The following is a 12,400-nucleotide window of genomic DNA, read 5'->3' as shown; positions in this document are numbered from 1 at the left end:
TATTGCAGCATAACTAAGGGAGGATTCAGGGTCACCTGGTCCAGCCCTAACTATATGCTTTAGCAAAAAGAAAAGTTTTAAGCCTAATCTTAAAAGTAGAGATAGTGTCTGTCTCCTGAATCCAAACTGGAAGCTGGTTCCACAGAAGAGGGGCCTGAAAACTGAAGGCTCTCCCTCCCATTCTACTTTTAAATACTCTAGGAACAACAAGTAGGCCTGCAGAGCAAGAGCGAAGTGCTCTAATAGGGTGATATGGTACTACAAGGTCATTAAGATAAGATGGGGCCTGATTATTTAAGACCTTGTATGTATATGGGGGTGGGAATGCACGTTTGTGTCCGCGTGCGCCTGTTCGTCTGTGTCTATATGTCAGGTCAGGTCTTAGACTCGACCTCTCTGGGTACATCTCAGGCCCTCCAAAGTACGGAGGCCCATCTCCCCTCACCACACTCCCTGCCAGTGGCTGATGCCCTCAGACGTTGGTGTGTTGGTGGTTCTTGTCGACTGGGGCTGGGCGCTCATGTATGTACCGGCTCACTCCTGGTGGCCGATTGGTGGGGCCTGCTGCCTGTGGCCCGGCTGGGCCCCTTCCGGGGGGTGGGGTGCCCTCAGGCCTCTGGATCTGCTGGGTGACCTCTCGTTTGGGGCTCTACTCAGCTCTTCCCAGGAGGGTGGCACGGTTCCCCCCTTTTGGTGGTCCTCCTCGGGTCCTCGTACTCTGGGGCCTCTGGATGTCTGGGACCTGGATCTCCTCCATACCTGCTTCATGCCCTGGTGGACGGGGCTATGGCTCCCCACACTCCCTAGCAGATCGTTACATGGAGAAACCTTTTGAATACAAGCATGCTGATCCACACAGGTGTACACACGGGTGTTCACAGACGCGGACTACACCTTTCTTGGCTGCTGCCTCAAAGCACATTGTGCGCTGTCTATCTTGCGTGCTGCACAATAGCGTTTAATATTTAGTATCTACTGTTATCTACTGCTAGCTAGTTTATTGTGATGGTGCTGGGTTTTTTTTTAATTATGTTGCTCTTTTTTGTTTGTTTTCTCTTCTGTTTTTTTTTCTCCATACAGGTGATCCAGGTGTTTGTTTGTTTTTCTTTCTTTCTTCCAGCGTTCATTTGCAATGGTTTGTATTACACCAGTTTATCTGATCCACAATATGGGCCTGTACATTTTTTATATTGTTTTCAGTACAATGCATTATATTATCTTTGTCAGTGAGAGATAAATCTGCTGTGCCACAGTGTGCCCACATCCAGCCTTTTTGCATGGAGACACACTCATGAATGAAGCTGAAGTCATGGTGACAAGTATGTTCAAAAGTTATGTGATTGCCGACTCACTGATCCTGAGGGATGACTTACAATGTTAGAGCTATTTTGTACATATGTTGCTACAGAGAGGTGACAAATGAAAGAAAAATAGGATTAAATATGTTCTATGTGCTGCTAGAACAGTGAGAGTAAAACGTGATTTTTCCTCAGTTAATGTTTTGATGAAGTTGCTTTTTGCTGACTTGAAATCTTTGCTCTGAGAACAGAAATGTTTGATGATAAAGAGCATTTTTGTGCTTTTGTACAGCAGACCCAAACCGTGTCAGCACAAGAGGCCCACTAGGTTGTCACCTCATTTTCTTAACTTTGTGTACTTCTGTGAATTTATCAGTAATATCTGGTCTCAGAATGTTGTTTTTTTTTGGCAAAATGTGTCAGAGAAAAACAACCCCAAAACGCTGAGTATAATCATTTGAAAAAGGCTTCTCTTGGTGCTTTGCGACATACTGCTGACAAAGGCTTTCAGGCAAAACCACAGGAGACACACCCATGCCCCAAAAAACAAAATCCTACATTGTGTCATCTAATGATGAAACTTCCTCAAATGACAGCCAGTAAATAGCTAAACGTGGGCTTTCCAGTGATGGCAAGGTCAGTATGGTTGACAGGCGCTGCTAGACAACTCGAAATAAAGGCTGTGACAATATAATGAATGACAATAAGTGAAGGACGACCTTAGAACTGAAGAAGCTTCTCGGATGAGAGGTGAAACGTCTTCAAGCAACTTAAAGAAGTCCAGACGCTTTTCTTTGCAAGCTCCTTTGACTACGATGACCTGGATGACTGAGAACCTTCACAGACAAGTGAAGGACGTTGTTCCATCTTTTTCTTGAGGTTCTCTGGTGACTTAGTGGCAGATTAAATTTTGGTAGACTGTCATGTTTGGACTTGTCCACAGCTGACTGAACCTTTTCTTTCTGGCATCAGTTTGAGAACCACTGAACTAACACAACAAATCCTCTGCACTGTAAAAAATATCCCTAACAAAAGCTTTGTTTCTTTCTGTTTACATGAAAGCTAAACCTGGGAAAGTGGCACTGGCAGTAGTGCAGAAGTAGATGTTATGTTTTACATCATTTCAGTCTCAATTGACTATAGGTCAATGTACTGATGCTAAAATAATTTTTAAAAAGTACAAAGTATGCTTAGCGTATTAGTTAACTTTGTGTTCATGAATAATGCATTTCAAACCGCAGACATTCAGTTGAAAAGGATGGAGATGCAGCTGTGTTATGTACAGTGGGGCAAAAAAGTATTAAGTCAGCCACCGATTGTGCAAGTTCCCCCACCTAAAATGATGACAGAGGTCAGTAATTTGCACCAGAGGTACACTTCAACTGTGAGAGACAGAATGTGAAAAAAAAAATCCATGAATCCACATGGTAGGATTTGTAAAGAATTTATTGGTAAATCAGGGTGGAAAATAAGTATTTGGTCAATAACAAAAATACAACTCAATACTTTGTAACATAACCTTTGTTGGCAATAACAGAGGTCAAACATTTACTATAGGTCTTTACCAGGTTTGCAGACACAGTAGCTGGTATTTTGGCCCATTCCTCCATGCAGATCTTCTTGAGAGCAGTGATGTTTTGGGGCTGTCACCGAGCAACATGGACTTTCAACTCCCGCCACAGATTTTCTATGGGGTTGAGGTCTGGAGACTGGCTAGGCCACTCCAGGACTTTCAAATGCTTCTTACGGAGCCACTCCTTTGTTGCCCGGGCGGTGTGTTTTGGATCATTGTCATGTTGGAAGACCCAGCCTCGTTTCATCTTCAAAGTTCTCACAGATGGAAGGAGGTTTTGGCTCAAAATCTCACGATACATGGCCCCATTCATTCTGTCCTTAACACGGATCAGTCGTCCTGTCCCCTTGGCAGAAAAACAGCCCCATAGCATGATGTTTCCACCCCCATGCTTCACAGTAGGTATGGTGTTCTTGGGATGCAACTCAGTATTCGTCTTCCTCCAAACACGACGAGTTGAGTTTATACCGAAAAGTTCTACTTTGGTTTCATCTGACCACATGACATTCTCCCAATCCTCTGCTGTATCATCCATGTGCTCTCTGGCAAACTTCAGACGGGCCTGGTCATGCACTGGCTTCAGCAGCGGAACACGTCTGGCACTGCGGGATTTGATTCCCTGCCGTTGTAGTGTGTTACTGATGGTGACCTTTGTTACTTTGGTCCCAGCTCTCTGCAGGTCATTCACCAGGTCCCCCCGTGTGGTTCTGGGATCTTTGCTCACCGTTCTCATGATCATTTTGACCCCACGGGATGAGATCTTGCGTGGAGCCCCAGATCGAGGGAGATTATCAGTGGTCTTGTATGTCTTCCATTTTCTGATGATTGCTCCCACAGTTGATTTTTTCACACCAAGCTGCTTGCCTATTGTAGATTCACTCTTCCCAGTCTGGTGCAGGTCTACAATACTTTTCCTGGTGTCCTTCGAAAGCTCTTTGGTCTTGGCCATGGCGGAGTTTGGAGTCTGACTGTTTGAGGCTGTGGACAGGTGTCTTTTATACAGATGATGAGTTCAAACAGGTGCCATTCATACAGGTAACGAGTGGGGGACAGAAAAGCGTCTTACAGAAGACGTTACAGGTCTGTGAGAGCCAGAGATTTTCCTTGTTTGAGGTGACCAAATACTTATTTTCCACCCAAATTTACGAATAAATTCTTTACAAATCCTCCCATGTGAATTCATGGATTTTTTTTTCACATCCTGTCTCTCACAGTTGAAGTGTACCTCTGGTGCAAATTACTGACCTCTGTCATCATTTTAAGTGGGGGAACTTGCACAATCGGTGGCTGACTAAATACTTTTTTGCCCCACTGTATTGAATTAGATCTCTCATTAATGACTAATAATATTTTTTGGAATGTTCAATCAATAAATTGTTCATTATAATTACAGTTACAGTTATAGTTGGAATTATAATTAGATTACAACTTGGTTTATGACAATAAATCAGTGAAATGACAGATTTAAGGAGCAGCCAGTGTGTCCATCTGCATCCCTGACTCCTCTCTGATAAGAACTTCCTAACCTCTGATCCTATGAGTCTTACCCAGGAGGCAATAAAGGGCTGGGTGAGGAGACTCTCCCACTACTCGTCCAGGTGTCTCCCCTGCTCACTCTGATCACATAAGCAAACACCTGAGTCGCCTTGCAGGTCAAATCCTATTAGTCCCACGTGTTAACGCTCCTCCAATGATTGTGGCACTTCTAATGCCTGGGCTTAACTCTAGTGGCCTGGAAAATAGGCCCCAAGGGAAGGTCATAATTACAGCTCTAGAGTAACCTGTAAGAGCTTTTTGCACTCACAGGTTAGAGAAAGGATGAGCACAACCAGACCTGAGGATGCATTTATGCTGCGTTCCAAGTTGAGGATAATCACCATCTAACACAGCTAAACTGGAAAGTCAAAAATATACAACCAGTTTGCAGGTTCACAGGTTCTGGTGTCACTTTCAGCTGTGGATGTCTTAGATCCTTATCTTGCAGAAGAACCCTTTCTGTCCCCTCTCTTATTGGACGTCACTTTATTAATGTCTACTCACCTAATCTCCATCCAGTCTCTGTCTATCGGACTGATATACACTCTAAACCAAGGCACAATGTACATTTCAATTCCTTTAATTTTAAATGTTTATATTGTCCATCCTGTAAAATAGTCAGATGTCTGCTTGCTGCTACATATATATATAATGTTCTTCCTCTACACCCCCCCCCCCCCCCATTTTTGCACATGTCGAGGAGCGTGTCAGGCTACATTTCACTGTGTGTTATACTTGTATAACTATGCATGTGACAAATAAAGAACCTTGAACCTTGAATCTTGATATGATTTAACACAAAGTTTAAACTTTAAAATCACTTTATTTTCTTTGTCAGTCTTAACACAGAAAATCTGTCACATTCAAACATTGGGTCATACATATACAGGGAGTGTAGAATTATTAGGCAAGTTGTATTTTTGAGGAATAATGTTATTACTGAACAACAACCATGTTCTCAATGAACCCAAACAACTCATTAATATCAAAGCTGAATGTTTTTGGAAGTAGTTTTTAGTTTGTTTTTAGTTTTAGCTATTTTAGGGGGATATCTGTGTGTGCAGGTGACTATTACTGTGCATAATTATTAGGCAAGTTGTATTTGTGAGGAATAATTTTATTATTGAACAACAACCATGTTCTCAATGAACCCAAACAACTCATTAATATCAAAGCTGAATGTTTTTGGAAGTAGTTTTTAGTTTGTTTTTAGTTTTAGCTATTTTAGGGGGATATCTGTGTGTGCAGGTGACTATTACTGTGCATAATTATTAGGCAACTTGACAAAAAACAAATATATATCCATTTCAATTATTTATTTTTACCAGTGAAACCAATATAACATCTCCACATTCATAAATATACATTTCTGACATTCAAAAACAAAACAAAAACAAATCACCGACCAATATAACCACCTTTCTTTGCAAGGACACTCAAAAGCCTGCCATCCATGGATTCTGTCAGTGTTTTGATCTGTTCACCATCAACATTGCGTGCAGCAGCAACCACAGCCTCCCAGACACTGTTCAGAGAGGTGTACTGTTTTCCCTCCTTGTAAATCTCACATTTGATGATAGACCACAGGTTCTCAATGGGGTTCAGATTAGGTGAACAAGGTGGCCATGTCATTCGTTTTTCTTCTTTTATACCCTTTCTTGCCAGCCACGCTGTGGAGTACTTGGACGCGTGTGATGGAGCATTGTCCTGCATGAAAATCATGTTTTTCTTGAAGGATGCAGACTTCTTCCTGTACCACTGCTTGAAGAAGGTGTCTTCCAGAAACTGGCAGTAGGACTGGGAGTTGAGCTTGACTCCATCCTCAACCCAAAAAGGCCCCACAAGCTCATCTTTGATGATACCAGCCCAAACCAGTACTCCACCTCCACCTTGCTGGCGTCTGAGTCGGACTGGAGCTCTCTGCCCTTTACCAATCCAGCCACGGGCCCATCCATCTGGCCCATCAAGACTCACTCTCATTTCATCAGTCCATAAAACCTTAGAAAAACCAGTCTTGAGATATTTCTTGGCCCAGTCTTGACGTTTCAGCTTGTGTGTCTTGTTCAGTGGTGGTCGTCTTTCAGCCTTTCTTACCTTGGCCATGTCTCTGAGTATTGCACACCTTGTGCTTTTGGGCACTCCAGTGATGTTGCAGCTCTGAAATATGGCCAAACTGGTGGCAAGTGGCATCTTGGCAGCTGCACGCTTGACTTTTCTCAGTTCATGGGCAGTTATTTTGCGCCTTGGTTTTTCCACACGCTTCTTGCGACCCTGTTGACTATTTTGAATGAAACGCTTTATTGTTCGATGATCACGCTTCAGAAGCTTTGCAATTTTGAAACTGCTGCATCCCCCTGCAAGATATCTCACTATTTTTGACTTTTCTGAGCCTGTCAAGTCCTTCTTTTGACCCATTTTGCCAAAGGAAAGCACGTTGGCTAATAATTATGCACACCTGATATAGGGTGTTGATGTCATTAGACCACACCCCTTCTCATTACAGAGATGCACATCACCTAATATGCTTAATTGGTAGTAGGCTTTCGAGCCTATACAGCTTGGAGTAAGACAACATGCATGAAGAGGATGATGTGGACAAAATACTCATTTGCCTAATAATTCTGCACTCCCTGTATAGAATTCACTTCATGTTTCATTCAGTTTATTTAACTGTACTTTGACACATTCATTGTAACATAATCCCTCCCTCCAGATGAATTCTTTCTTTTCCTTTTTAAAACTGTGTTTTTGTCAATCACAGTTTATTTAATGCAATTTCTTTTTATTAAATTACACGCTTTACAAGTCAGACATTCAGAGACTGGTGTGTGTCTTGCAGCCCCATCCTGCACCGCAGACACATACCAATGTCAGACTCTGTACAGGCTCTCAGTGACTCCTCCTATCAGAATCCCTTCAAAATTTTTATTATCTTATTTATTGGATGTGGTAAAATTCCCATTCATGAAACACTGTGTTATTTTCTGATCAACGTTAAGCATAATTTAGTAAAATTCACATATGAATTTCTTTCATGTAAAATCATGTATGATGGTCATCTGGTGACAGAGTTCTTATCTTCTCACATTCCTACTGTCACCACTAATCTACCAAGGCTGAAGCCCGATCATGTACGCGCACAAAATTCAGACATGCAAGCAGTCATTGTTACTACTTGAACATATTTCTCTTTTATGTATTGATCAAACTTATAATAATAATAATAATGGATTGGATTTATATAGCGCTTTTCAAGGCACCCAAAGCACTTTACAATGCCACTATTCATTCACTCTTCATAACTTTATGAAACCAGATATCAGAAAGAAGAACCATGCAGCCAATACAATTTTCAAGCTTGGCAGAGAAAACAACATTTTGGTTTTGACCATTGGAAACAGAGAAGCAGGATTGTTTCACAAGGCAGCAGAATGGGAAGAGAAAGACGCAGAAAGCCTTTTTTATTCCTGTGCCTTTGTTTTCTTACATGATAATTTGATTAGCAGTGAAAACAATGATATGCATGTTCAGTAGCTAACTTTGATTTTACATAAAACAGAGCAGTGTTTCACCAGCCCTTACAGGGTTTCTAATACTTCCTTATTTTCTGTTCCCTTGAGTACCATGGTCACCTCGAAGTAAAGCAGTTTGTATAGCTCTTTGAAGTTGCTGCTGTCCCAGGAAAGCTGGTTTTACCTGCTCGCCTCGATTGAAATCATCCCAGGGCAGGTTACAGACCTGTGTAGTCATGTTAATAAAAAGAGGAGGACGTTGAATTACAAGAGGAAATTAGACAAAAGAGAAATTGGATAAGGGGTGGAGATGAGGAAACGAGTGAGTCTGTGTTGAAAAACAGGTTGCTGTGTCATGATTACCCAACAGAGCAACACCTCACTGACGTGAGCCAGGATTTACACAAGAGGGGCTGCAGGAAGGCAAACTCAGGGTGAGACAGCAGTGCAGAGAAGAAAGAAAGGAGAGAAAAGTTTGGTGATGTCAAAGGGTAGACAGCCGGGCAGGAAAGTGAGACGTAAGTGAGAGAGATAAGAGAGAGGGAGGGCAGAGTGAAGGTTGGTGGGTGGGAGGAGAGAGAGATAGAGAGCACGGCCTGCCTGGCCTTTAGTCTTAACTCAGAGTTTTGTAACTTTCAGTCACAAAGACGGGGTGTCTGCAGTCACAGACAGAGCATTCATAAAGAGAAGAAGCGTGGTAGGCACTGTGTACAGAGATGACTGGAAGCTCTGCATCTGCTCACAGAGAAACTGCAGCAAATGGACACAAAGCTTCCTCAAACGGGACAGAACTCAAGCGTGAGGACGGAAAGGTAGAACTGGGGAAGAAGGTGACCCTGCTCCGAGGCATCTCCATCATCATTGGGACCATCATCGGAGCCGGGATCTTCATCTCACCAAAGGGAATCCTGAAGCACTCCGGAAGTGTGGGAGTGTCCCTGCTGGTGTGGATTGCCTGTGGCGTGCTGTCCCTCTTTGGTGAGTTGGAATATGAGCAGAGGAGTTCTGCTCTTGTAATATACTGGTGGAGCTTCAGAAAACTGTTTGTGGCTGTAGAGATTTAACAACAGACATAAAAAGAAGTCAGAAAAGTAACAAACAGAAGTCATTTGTTTTCTGTATAAAGTAAGATTAAAAAAGAAGAGATGTAACCATCACTGCCAAAAACACTGTCAGTATTGAAACCGTCGAGTAAGCTTCTTCTGTGCTAAAGCTGCTATTTTACAGTTCACTAATGCAAATATCAGAAGTGTAGTGATGATTTTAATATAAAGGCTCATCTCACAGCCACAAAAATCTGCTTCAAACCATGAGCTGAATGTTTCAGAGTAAAGTTTTATGGCAGCCATCAGGGCTGAACTCACTAACTTGGGTCTGATCTTCAAGTCTCAGTCAAACTTCAGTCTGCTTCACAGCATCGCTGTAAACATGGCTACACATACACAGTGACCTGATAACTCACTGTTGGAGACTGTAAAAGTCACACAGCATCAACACTTATAAAACTTTTTTCCTGCATGATTGCTGTGATTCTGCGACTTATTCTGAATATTCTCACACTTTGTGTCTCGATCCAACAAATATGGACCTAACTATGCGTATTTGTAGCTTTGTCTTCAGCACCACAGTGGATTTCAAATCAAACAGTCAGGATGTGATTGAAATACAGAGTTTCAGTTTAATTGAAGGGTTTAACAAAAACATTGCACTGACTGTTTAGAAGTTACAGACATATTTATGCAGTTTCTAGAAATGTAAATGGACAAACTCATTTTACACATGAACATAACTCATTTGCTGTCAATGATGATCTCAAGTATTGAAACCCAAGGACCTTTACAGCAGCACTTCCGCCTGTTATCTGCATGTCCATGCCAAAATGTGGCCTCTGTCATGTTACACAGAGGATGTGCTATGCCTACAGGCTGTTTAGTCAGGTCAGAATCTGCAGTCTAATCCTGAATTCAGTTCTGACTGGTCAGAGTCTTATTGGGAACAAAAAGACTAAAAAAACACTGGAGAAGAGCAGAATCTGTTGTTGAATACCCACAGCAGTGCAAGTCCAACAAAGGAGAGCTGAAGCTCCACTGCGGTCTTTGCCTAAAGCACATGCAGGCCAGAGGTCAACAGAGATGGACATGGGCGAACACAGACAAAACCTCTGCCCGGGGGCTCTCCTGGCTCCACCTTCAACAGTTGGGCAATTCTTCACTTCCTGGTTTTAATTGTGTGCACTAATGATTTCTCAATTCATTTTCAAATCTTTGAAAAAAAATGACAGATGTGCTCATGGGTTTGTTACCTTGTGCAATATGTGAATATACATAATTGCTTGGTTTCTTTGAGAAAGATAACACTTGAATTATGTAATTTTTCAGACTCTCAGTGAACTTAACAACCACCAGAACTTACGAGATGTATCAATTCTGATTTGATCATTAACCACAGGACATATTAGCCAATCATCCTGACATGTAATAATGAACACCACAACTATTGCATGACCTCCTTTGAGCGAGCCGGAAGTAAAAACGTCTTTTTAACATGAAGAAAGCTCCAGCAGAACTGGAGGGGGCGGGGGGGGGGGGGGGGGGGGGGGGGGGTAGGTCTGATTGGGGTTGAGGGGAGGAACACAGGACAAATACATGCTGTGGGAGAGAATCAGAGATTAATCCAGTCCCAATAAAGTTTAAGACCACCTGAGAACTGGCTAACAAAGTTCCAAGTAGAGCTTCAACATGCTACAGGAAGAAATGGAAGTGAAACAAAACTTTTTTCTAGGTTCTAGGTTCTTTATTATTTGTCACATGCATAGTTATACAAGTATAACACACAGTGAAATGTAGCCTGACACGCTCCTCGACATGTGCAAAAATTGGGGGGGGGGGGGGTGTAGAGGAAGAACATTATATATATATATATATATATATATATATATACACATATAGTATATACACTGGGTGAATGTGCAGTAGTAGCAGCAAGCAGGTGAATTCTGTACATTAATATGAATAGACATCTGACTATTTTACAGGATAGACAATATAAACATATTTAAAATTAAAGGAATTGAAATGTACATTGCGCCTTGGTTTAGTGTCTGGAAGAGAGTCCTGTCTCAGTCAATTATAGATGATGTGAGAGGGCGGGTGTGTGTGTTTAGGGCACGGACGGTCAGTCACGTCAGTGGTATCAATTCCCTTATTCTCCAGGAATTGCCTGCATGAGGCTAGGTACTGTCATGCACCAGAAGGAACCCAGGACCCACTGCACCTAATGGCTGTTGCCAAGCCTGTACTGAAATGGATAAATGTGATGCTTTTTTCCACTCAAAAATGTTGCTACAGAACTGAGGCAGCTTGCGCAATAATACATTGCTCTAATCATGGACACAAAGGGGAGAGAGTACACCTCTGAGACAGTTTAACAGTCCTGGGACTGGTATGTACCTAGCCTCTTGTTTCTGAGCTAGGATTAATATGTCACCTCTGTCACTGCAGGAGCCCTGTCCTATGCTGAGCTGGGAACATGCATGAAGAAGTCTGGCGGGCATTACACATACATAATGGAAGCGTTTGGACCTCAGATGGCTTTTATAAGACTATGGGCTGATCTCATTGCTATAAGGTAATGCTTTTTGCCTCAAATTAAGTCTGAATCTTTAGCTCTACAAATCATTGTTTTTTGTCACAAAGTATAATATAAAGGATGTTGCTTGTGGTGGCAAGAGTCACTGGTTCCAGCAGTAAGCAGCTATTTTCTGTAACAGTGTAAAGCCTTAATACAATGCTAACTTGGTAGCAAACAGAGAGACAGATGCAGTCAGTGACAGGTCAGTAGTTGGTGGAGACCAAAAACAAAGCTAAACAAGACAAATGTTGGACTTAAGTGAGTATTAACATGATTCAAAAAGGAAGCTGATGTTACTCATCAAACCTGATGGGACCTTTGCCATAACATCTTTATAAGTGTTATCTTTCAGTTTGATTTACAGATCTGTTGCTCATTAGTGACCACATAGTATAAATAAAACTGAATTGAATTGAAAGTTTAGACTCGGGGTGTCACATGTAACCACGGGTTGACGATAAATCTGATTATATAAATTGTCTAATTGTATGTGTTTGTACAGTTACTGGGACTTATTCAACACAAAATACAACAAGTTGTATGGAGGTGATGAAAAAGTTTAAGAAGAAAAGACAAGAAGCTATAGATGAATTTAAATGACAGTATTATTTCTATTATTATATTATATATATTATTGCATTTGGGTGCTCTAGTTTAGATTATACCACATCAGCACAAAAATAATTTCTCTCAATCTCAGGCTTTTACATCATCACCATCACACAAGTCAATGCTGCTGTAATTGGTGGAGGAGCAGAAAACAACTCGTACGCCTCTAGTCACCTAATGTGTTGCAAATATTGTGTAGTGTCTATTTTACAAAAAAATGGTGTATACATAATCTCTTAGAC

At 41.7% G+C, this 12,400-nt stretch overlaps 1 protein-coding gene across 3 annotated transcripts in view; it reads left to right on the top strand.

Annotated features, from left to right (window-relative positions):
- The first annotated feature begins 8,285 nt into the window (after positions 1-8,285).
- slc7a11 (solute carrier family 7 member 11) overlaps positions 8,286-12,400 on the top strand; it is a 33,751-nt gene continuing 29,636 nt past the window's right edge. The window contains exons 1-2 of one of the 3 annotated variants that reach the window (XM_076888092.1): positions 8,286-8,897; positions 11,420-11,546. In XM_076888092.1, coding sequence (XP_076744207.1) covers positions 8,636-8,897; positions 11,420-11,546 — 389 coding nt within the window. In that variant the 5' untranslated portion in view covers positions 8,286-8,635. The remainder of the gene's footprint in view (positions 8,898-11,419; positions 11,547-12,400) is intronic. The other 2 variants (XM_004574093.2, XM_004574092.2) reach the window with 2 other exon arrangements.

Source organism: Maylandia zebra, linkage group LG2 (assembly GCF_041146795.1).
Source record: "Maylandia zebra isolate NMK-2024a linkage group LG2, Mzebra_GT3a, whole genome shotgun sequence".
Classification (NCBI taxonomy): Eukaryota; Metazoa; Chordata; class Actinopteri; order Cichliformes; family Cichlidae; genus Maylandia; species Maylandia zebra.
Note: the sequence above shows the minus strand (reverse complement) of the source record. Positions and strands in the feature narration are given on the sequence as shown.